Source organism: Coregonus clupeaformis, chromosome 30, assembly GCF_020615455.1.
Source record: "Coregonus clupeaformis isolate EN_2021a chromosome 30, ASM2061545v1, whole genome shotgun sequence".
NCBI classification, from domain to species: domain Eukaryota; kingdom Metazoa; phylum Chordata; class Actinopteri; order Salmoniformes; family Salmonidae; genus Coregonus; species Coregonus clupeaformis.
In genome coordinates this window covers 35,551,461-35,560,874 of record NC_059221.1, presented here as the reverse complement: position 1 = coordinate 35,560,874, position 9,414 = coordinate 35,551,461, and the positions used below count along the sequence as shown (strand labels likewise).

General features: G+C 44.4%; 1 protein-coding gene across 1 annotated transcript in view; it reads right to left on the bottom strand.

Annotated features, from left to right (window-relative positions):
• Positions 1 to 650: 650 nt before the first annotated feature.
• The window catches only part of LOC121545336 (dedicator of cytokinesis protein 3-like), a 106,906-nt gene continuing 98,142 nt past the window's right edge, over positions 651 to 9,414 (bottom strand). The window contains exons 44-54 of the mRNA XM_041855773.2: positions 6,858 to 7,037; positions 5,871 to 5,954; positions 5,644 to 5,760; positions 5,418 to 5,521; positions 5,172 to 5,310; positions 5,009 to 5,090; positions 4,723 to 4,835; positions 4,414 to 4,498; positions 4,158 to 4,280; positions 3,938 to 4,020; positions 651 to 3,822 (exon numbers count right to left, since the gene is read on the bottom strand). Of these exons, the coding sequence (XP_041711707.2) occupies positions 3,148 to 3,822; positions 3,938 to 4,020; positions 4,158 to 4,280; positions 4,414 to 4,498; positions 4,723 to 4,835; positions 5,009 to 5,090; positions 5,172 to 5,310; positions 5,418 to 5,521; positions 5,644 to 5,760; positions 5,871 to 5,954; positions 6,858 to 7,037 (1,785 nt within the window). The 3' untranslated portion in view covers positions 651 to 3,147. The remainder of the gene's footprint in view (positions 3,823 to 3,937; positions 4,021 to 4,157; positions 4,281 to 4,413; positions 4,499 to 4,722; positions 4,836 to 5,008; positions 5,091 to 5,171; positions 5,311 to 5,417; positions 5,522 to 5,643; positions 5,761 to 5,870; positions 5,955 to 6,857; positions 7,038 to 9,414) is intronic.

Below are 9,414 nucleotides of genomic sequence, written 5' to 3'. Positions count from 1 at the left end.
TTTGGAGGGAGTTGAAAGTCTGTGTTGTCCAGCGACAGCCCCAAAACATCACTGCTCTAGAGGAGATCTGCATGGAGGAATGGGCCAAAATACCAGCAACAGTGTGTGAAAACCTTGTGAAGACTTACAGAAAACGTTTGACCTGTGTCATTGCCAACAAAGGGTATATAACAAAGTATTGAGAAACTTTTGTTATTGACCAAATACTTATTTTCCACCATAATTTGCAAATAAATTCATTAAAAATCCTACAATGTGATCTTTTGGATTTTTTTTCCTCATTTTGTCTGTAATAGTTGACGTGTACCTATGATGAAAATGACAGGCCTCTCTCATCTTTTTAAGTGGGAGAACTTGCACAATTCGTGGCTGACTAAATACTTTTTTTCCCCACTGTAGCTCCATTCTTCATTCACCTAGGCCTCATGAGATCTAGGTGTCTTTCTAAGAGATATAATAGCTAAATATCTGTATTTAACCAAATGTCCTTCTGATAAAAATAAAGAGTGACTGACCAACTGACAGTGGTTTGTGTAAGTGCAAGTAGCAGTGCCACCTACTGTCAAATTCCATTCCCAGCCAAACATAATGCCAGTCATTGGTGCTATTTTCCACAGAGCAGCAAGCAATGGAAATGACAGAGACAAGGCTGATAAAAGATTGTCTTTAATGTTTGGCATTGTTAACGAATCCATACCACAGCAGTTATGGGAGTAGGAAAACCACTTTTACAACCAAACACTGTTTGATCATGCTAACACCATATGTACAAGAAAGCACATTGAAAAGTGTATAAAGTATTTATATTTTAAGATTTGAAGTCAACAATGCAGACAACCACAGTCTAATGGATTGGTCATCTTTAAACATTGATTATAGATATTCATCAATTACATCGATTTCTGGAGTACATGTATTTACACAAAACAACAATACAATTATTTTAGGGGGTCTGCAATAATTCTCAAAAATATTTCACAATACCGCTGTATGTACAGTAACAGAATTTACATTGAAAAATTCTATTGTACCTATATTTGATCTGAGTATCGCACTTCTCCTCAACATCAGCTTGCCCCTAAACCTGATATTAATCTTATTTAATCTATAGCTCTGCTCTTCCATACTAATTCCACTGCTAAACATACCCTGCATCCTTTCATGGTACATCAGTGAAAAAAGTGAACACTGATGAACCTGCATACAAAAATAGATGTTGTCTGATCAGTGGAGAACCTGATGTACAAGAACACAAAGCCGATCAGTCACCTGCAGAAAACGACTGTGTGAAACAAAGAGCTGTCGTTGGAACACTGACCTCCACTTTCTAACCCACTGGTGGTGAGTTATATGTTACATCTCAGCTAACTGTCTGTTGTACCTTCATTCCCCAAGGAGATCAACTTCATGGTCCTGTCTGAGCTTCTCATACTCATCTTCTATACACAAACATCTCCATATTGCAGATCAGGTTGAAGAGGAGATGCAGGCAGAACTAAGCATACTGAAAGTATTACTGTAGCACCACAAACCAAACAACCATCTTCAACCAAGGCAGGACAAAACAGATGTCACATGTTGATATTATCTGCTTTGTTCGTAGAGTGTCGAGAACGTGATGAGAAAGGAGAGCTGTCATTTCAGGAGTTTCTCAGAACCAATCCAGTGAGTTGTCTGAGCGAGAGATTGATACTGCATTTCAGTGCACTTAAGGCAGGTGGCCGTTTAGAACGCTGTTTGGGGGAATTTTGATTTGCCATTCGGTGGGCAGAGGGTGTAGGGGTCAATAGAACAGGTAAGATGTACTGTAATCAGACAGAAGCAATGTCATTGCCATCAGTCCTTTTACACACGGTCCGTATTTAGTACTTGTTGGTTGACATTGGCCTGAAACATATAGAGGCAGAGAGAAGGTGTGATCCAGGTTTTCTGAGATTGAGGTACTGTTGAGTCATTATTCTTTGTTACTTCTCATCTTACTGCAGCTTACTCTCCATCGCCATCTCCTTTCAGGGATCGATCCAGTCCTATTGGATCCAGCTCAACCTGTGCAACTGAAATTGGAACTCACTGTTGTTCCAGAACTCACTGTGGCACCTGACAATTTCACCCCTTCCCTGTACCCCTCCCAAGGATTGATCAGATCTGTCAGTCTGGGGAACACTCATGCTCCTCTCATGAGATATTTCTATCTGGTACACAAAATATTAGAAGACTGGAATAAAGACATAACTTAAATATAAAAGCACTTGAACAGAAAAGAAGACCTGCCACTTGAGTAATACAAATAGCACATCTTGTTTGAATACATTCACATTGGTTTTCCATACGTACTGTATGGATGAATACTCCTAAACTGAGGTTTATATGTCCCTTGAGGATTGGGTCAAGAAGAGTGACCCAGGTCAAAAAACAGACCTGCTTTCAATGAGAACCATGTATCAGAACAGAGTATTGGAGAATGCTATATGGTGAAGGACTATACAGTGTTTTGTAAAAAGAAAAAGAGCATGGAAAGTGTATTTGAAAACCCAATACATACTGTAGTAAAGCTATCAAAATAATAGGATAGATATATGAAGCATTGAAAGCAGAAAAGACAACATCACTTTACTAAGAATATAACTTTCTGTAGTTGCCTTTTGTTGTGGAAAAGGGAGGGGAATCCTTTCGGGGCTTGTATCAGTTGATCATGTTGATCGAGATTGTCCTGTTTCACAAAACGGCTGTATATTGTTCTCAAATGAAAATAAACTAAACATGCTCACAGACTAGTTGTACAAGAGTGTACAATCAATATTCATTTAAACAAAGTCATTATTATCGGTCACATTGTCCAACAGACAATATTTCCCTTATTCATTCCTATGAGGCTGCCTCCTCCATTCAGAATCAGACCATCTGAATACAGTGAGAAGAGTGAGGGCGTATCTCAATAGCCTAAAGTGGATTCCTCTCCTTGTTTCCTCCCCTTTATCTGCACTGATATGAAAACATGGGAAGGATGAAAGCATGAAAGCAATATGGTCAATGCCTACAATGTATTTGCATGATTCCACAGCCCATGTCCTTTCACATCGATGCAGCTGAAGGAAAGGAGACGGGGGGAGGGAGCCACTTTAGACTATTAAGCCAGAGACGGTCTCCTCATGGTGTCTCCTCGTGTTCCTCGCTGATGCACTGCTCCCAGGCAGCCTTGGCTTGCTCCTCTCTGTGGCTGTGGGGGGAGTGGAAGATTCTCCGAGGCAGGGGGATGGGCTGGGGCACCAGGGAACTTAGGTCCTCCTCAGGGATGCACCCCTCCCTCAGGTAGGGCTTGGGGGGCACGGCTGGGGGCTGGGGGCGCCGGTAAGGAATGCGGTGGGGGCCGTGGAGTGGTATCTGGTGGTGGGTGGGCATGTGGGAGTGAGGGTGGGGGTGACCGTCGAGGCCGGCCGGTTGGGTGTGAGAGTGGGGGTGGGAGTTAGGGTGGGGGTGACCGTCGAGGCCGGCCGTTTGGGGATGAGAGTGGGGGTGAGGGTGGGGGTGTGAGACGGGGTTGCGATAGTGGAAGGGTCGGACCTGGTCGAGGGACTCTGCTTCTTGCCCACTGTAGTGGATGTGGAGGTAAGGAGAGTCCAGGTACTCATCAGGGGTCCACAGGTGGCTGGGGACGGGCTCCATGGCATCATTCCGCACGGGGGGATCAGGGTACTGGCCCCCAAAGTTACTCTCACTCAGAGAGGAGACGCCACTGCTGGCACTGCCCGAAAGGGTGGAGTTACTGCCCCCCAGGGCTGACTGAGGACTGGTAGGGGAGCCTGGTATGGGGTGGAGAGGAGACTAGATAAAGGGAGAGAGAAAGAGAGAGAGGAAGATAAGAAATGGGTTGACATCTGTTGACCAAGTTAAGAGGATAGCATTATTTACTGGTACAGTATGCATGACTGTCTTTTACCTTTCTGAGAGCGCGAATGGGCAGGGCTGGGGGTGGGTCACTGTTCTGGTGGTGGAAAGCATCAAAGTGCATCAGGAAGTGACCTAGAGAGCGCAAGTAAAAACATTCACATCAGAATAAACTTCCCATGTACTTTACAAAACCTCCAATCTAGTGTACATGACAGCTAAGGGACTCTTACCCATAGATAAGGTGTATATTATGACATGATTGTTCTTACCTGGTGGGAAGGACCTGGGTGGAACGGGGGGCATGATAATGCCCCCTGTAGGTCCTTGGATGTAGGGCACTGTCTCCCTACCCTCCGCATCTAGACTCCAGCTGCTGGGGGCACTAGGGAACACTGGGGGAACACCAGCAAACCACATGCTCACTACAGAGCTAGGAAATCCTCCTACTGTATGTGTAGTTGTGTCCTACTTAGCTCAATTCAGCAGCATTAACCCATTTTACCACAAGCATTCAGTATTTCTCACCTTTCTCTGGCAAGCCCATGTGAGGGTCAATGCATGGCTTACAGGGGCTCACTTGTTGGAGTAAGGCACGCTGCAAATTGTTGCTCTGCAAACAGAGAGACAGAGGTTAAAGATAAGGGTAAAGTATAAGAACAAACAGTATGTTCTGTAGCCTCAGTACCAGTCTATTTCTGCTTTCTGCTTGGTTCTTACGCTCAGTGAACTAACTGTCTTCTTCTCCTTAATTAATGCAGCAGTGTCGTCAGTTCACTTCAGTTCTATTTTAACTTGGCAGCAGTAATTGAATGGTTTGGCCTGTAACGTCAGTACCTGTCCGTTGTCAGTCACGCTGTAGTACATGGTGTTGTTAGCTCTCTGGTGAGGAGGCAGCAGAATCATCACCTCCCGGTTGTGTTTGGCTTTATCCGGTAGGGACGGAGAGCCTGGGGGAGGGGGGGGGGGGAATAGGACGGGTCAGATATGTCTGCTGTAGACTGTATGGACACCAGAGACTCACTGATAAACACTGGATAACTGACTGACAGTTATAGTCACAACTGTGAATTAGCATGTTTCCTAAATAAAATGTTTACTTCCTGGTGCAGGTGTCACTCACCTCTAGCGCTGGAAGGGGCGGAGTTGTTTATCTGGGAGGAGGTGGAGCGAATGGAGCTCAGACTGGAGGAGGAGGGGCTTGGCTGGAAAATAAAACATCTGTTCACTCACGTATCTTCAAAACGTCCAAAACTTGTATGTGAATGTGTGCATGTGAAACCCACCTGCATGTGTGCCATATCCTCATGGGGCTCTCCCATCAGGCCGTCTGTCAGGATGACCAGGTTTCCTCCTGCCTCGCTGGAGGTGTGAGAAGAGAGAGAGGAGGAGGACTGGCGTATAGAACACTGCATGTTCATAGGGCTAAAATAGAGGCAGAGAGAGAGAAAATCATATTTTAACAGGTGGTCACATTGAGATTACTGTAACATCTCTTTCTCAAGTGAAACCTGGTATAATGTGTGACTGACCTGTGTCTGTTTATCAGACGAACACTCTCTGGGCTCATGTGGCTGTGAGTGGTCAGGATGCCTCTGGTAGAGTTGACCCCTGTGCAGGCCGCTGGCAATCCCTGCTGGGCCACATATAAAGACTGCTCTGAATATTCATAATAACTGCACACACACACACACACACCTACACATATGGATACAGGAGCACACATACACGAACAGAAGAGCATGTAGAACCACTTACCTGGTGTAAACCAGCCCTCATCACGTGGAACTGATCTATCAGCTTTTTGTGCAGAGGACGCATTTCTGGGTGCACCAACTTCTCGTGGACAGCCAGCCCCACTCCAAGGATGTGAACCTGTGACAATGAGACAACATATGGTTTATCTGTCCTCTATACCCATGTACACTGTATGGACCATTGACCAGTGGGCAGTGAGGAGTTAAGAGTTAAGAGTTGTGTCTGACCTGTTCCTGCATTAGGTCATTTAGCTGAGTGATCCTCTCTGCGTCCTCTGGTTGACTGTTGATGTAGTCCTTATCAAAGAATGCCTGTGGAGGAGGAACATGGGATATGAATGAGTTACAAGGCATACTCCAAGTCGATATTCACATAATAATAAGGAATTCCCCTCGACCACGCCCACAAATTGGGGAAACAAACATTCTTTCCTATTGGCTCCCATTGTAAAAGAGCCAACTTGGTCGTAGATTTCTAGTTATACAGAAAGAACAAAACATGCCGAAAAGCTGCTGTGTTGTTCAATGTACATATAGCCAGGTCAAAACTCCCGACCAACGGTTCGCAATACTCCCACGTAGGGAAATAGAGCCTGCAAGAAGAGCCCTGTGGCTTCAGGCTATTCAGTGTGGGAAATGTGGGGACACAGTGTCCAAGTAGACTACACATATATATGTGTGTGGAAAACATTAAATCACAGGTAAGACATTTAACTTGTTTAGTACAGTCCATTTGTAACTCCACTAACTGCAGTATGCTGCAAATACTGCACCCAAAATAACACCGTTTTTTTAACTGCAGTAATTTTGCAGTGTAACTGCAGTTAGAGTGCAGTAGAACTACAGTACACTGCAGTTATTCTGCAATTACTGCGTCCAAAATACCACAGTCGACTGCAGTAACTGCACTTTTACTGGAGTTTCAAAACTGTAATCTTTTTTTGTAAGGGTTTTCCCCACAGGTGGGCAGAGTCGCAACGTTCTAATACCAACTGTGGTGGTCCTCTGTAGCTCAGCTGGTAGAGCACGGCGCTTGTAACGCCAAGGTAGTGGGTTCGATCCCCGGGACCACCCATACACAAAAAAAAAATGTATGCACGCACGACTGTAAGTCGCTTTGGATAAAAGCGTCTGCTAAATGGCATATTATTATTATTATTAACTGGGTCTATAGCAGATAACACTGCATGTTCCTCCATCCCTCTCTGTCAGTACCTCCTGGTATCTGGAGATGCCCCCGTTGACTGCAGCATCTATGACCCCGTTGAGCAGCATGCTGAGGGGGTTGGTGTTGCCATGGTGCTGCCTGTGCTGGTACTGGCTGATCAGGGTCCGCAGCTCCTGGGTCTTATTCTCCACCACGTAGATGGCATTCTCCAGAGGGCTCACCTCCACCTGAACACACACACATAGATTTCAATCCATGATGAAACATACGAGAGAGAGACAAACGCAAATTATGCACTCTCTTGCATCATCCCCTGAGGAGTCTGATGAGGCGACAGTTTGAGACGACAGTAGCCTATGAGATGACAGTATGAGACGACAATATGAGACGACAGTTTGAGACGGCAGTTTGAGACGACAGTATGAGACGACAGTATGAGACGACAGTTTGAGACGACAGTTTGAGACGACAGTATGAGAGGACAGTAGCCTATGAGATGACAGTATGAGACGACAATATGAGACGACAGTTTGAGATGACAGTTTGAGATGACAGTATGAGACGACAATATGAGATGACAGTTTGAGATGACCGTTTGAGATGACAGTTTGAACGGCAGTATGAGACGACAATATGAGATGACAGTTTGAGATGACAGTATGAGACGTCAATATGAGATGACAGTTTGAGATGACAGTTTGAGATGACAGTTTGAGACAGCAGTATGAGACGACAATATGAGATGACAGTTTGAGATGACAGTATGAGACGACAATATGAGATGACAGTAGCCTATGAGATGACAGTATGAGACGACAATATGAGATGACAGTTTGAGATGACAGTATGAGACGACAATATGAGATGACAGTTTGAGACGACAGTATGAGACGACAGTAGCCTATGAGATGACAGTATGAGGTGACAATATGAGATGACAGTTTGAGACGACAATATGAGACGACAGTTTGAGATGACAGTAGCTTATGAGATGACAGTATGAGACGACAATATGAGACGACAGTTTGAGACGACAGTATGAGACGACAATATGAGATGACAGTTTGAGATGACAGTTTGAGACGACAGTATGAGACGACAATATGAGACGACAGTTTGAGACGACAGTATGAGACGACAATATGAGATGACAGTTTGAGATGACAGTTTGAGACGCCAGTATGAGACGACTGTAGCCTATGAGATGACAGTATGAGACGACAATATGAGACGACAGTTTGAGACGACAGTATGAGACGACAGTTTGAGACGACAGTAGCCTATGAGATGACAGTTTGAGACGACAATATGAGACGACAGTTTGAGATGACAGTCGCCTATGAGATGACAGTATGAGATGACAGTATGAGACGACAGTAGCCTATGAGATGACAGTATGAGGTGACAATATGAGATGACAGTTTGAGACGACAATATGAGACGACAGTTTGAGATGACAGTAGCTTATGAGATGACAGTATGAGACGACAATATGAGACGACAGTTTGAGACGGCAGTTTGAGACGACAGTATGAGACGGCAGTATGAGACGACAGTTTGAGATGACAGTATGAGAGGACAGTAGCCTATGATATGACAGTATGAGACGACAATATGAGACGACAGTTTGAGATGACAGTTTGAGATGACAGTTTGAGATGACAGTGTGAGACGGCAGTATGAGACGACAATATGAGATGACAGTTTGAGATGACCGTTTGAGATGACAGTTTGAACGGCAGTATGAGACGACAATATGAGATGACAGTTTGAGATGACAGTATGAGACGTCAATATGAGATGACAGTTTGAGATGACAGTTTGAGATGACAGTTTGAGACAGCAGTATGAGACGACAATATGAGATGACAATTTGAGATGACAGTATGAGACGACAATATGAGATGACAGTAGCCTATGAGATGACAGTATGAGACGACAATATGAGATGACAGTTTGAGATGACAGTATGAGACGACAATATGAGATGACAGTTTGAGACGACAGTATGAGACGACAGTAGCCTATGAGATGACAGTATGAGGTGACAATATGAGATGACAGTTTGAGACGACAATATGAGACGACAGTTTGAGATGACAGTAGCTTATGAGATGACAGTATGAGACGACAATATGAGACGACAGTTTGAGACGACAGTATGAGACGACAATATGAGATGACAGTTTGAGATGACAGTTTGAGACGACAGTATGAGACGACAATATGAGACGACAGTTTGAGACGACAGTATGAGACGACAATATGAGATGACAGTTTGAGATGACAGTTTGAGACGCCAGTATGAGACGACTGTAGCCTATGAGATGACAGTATGAGACGACAATATGAGACGACAGTTTGAGACGACAGTATGAGACGACAGTTTGAGACGACAGTAGCCTAGAGATGACAGTTTGAGACGACAATATGAGACGACAGTTTGAGATGACAGTCGCCTATGAGATGACAGTATGAGATGACAGTATGAGACGACAGTAGCCTATGAGATGACAGTATGAGGTGACAATATGAGATGACAGTTTGAGACGACAATATGAGACGACAGTTTGAGATGACAGTAGCTTATGAGATGACAGTATG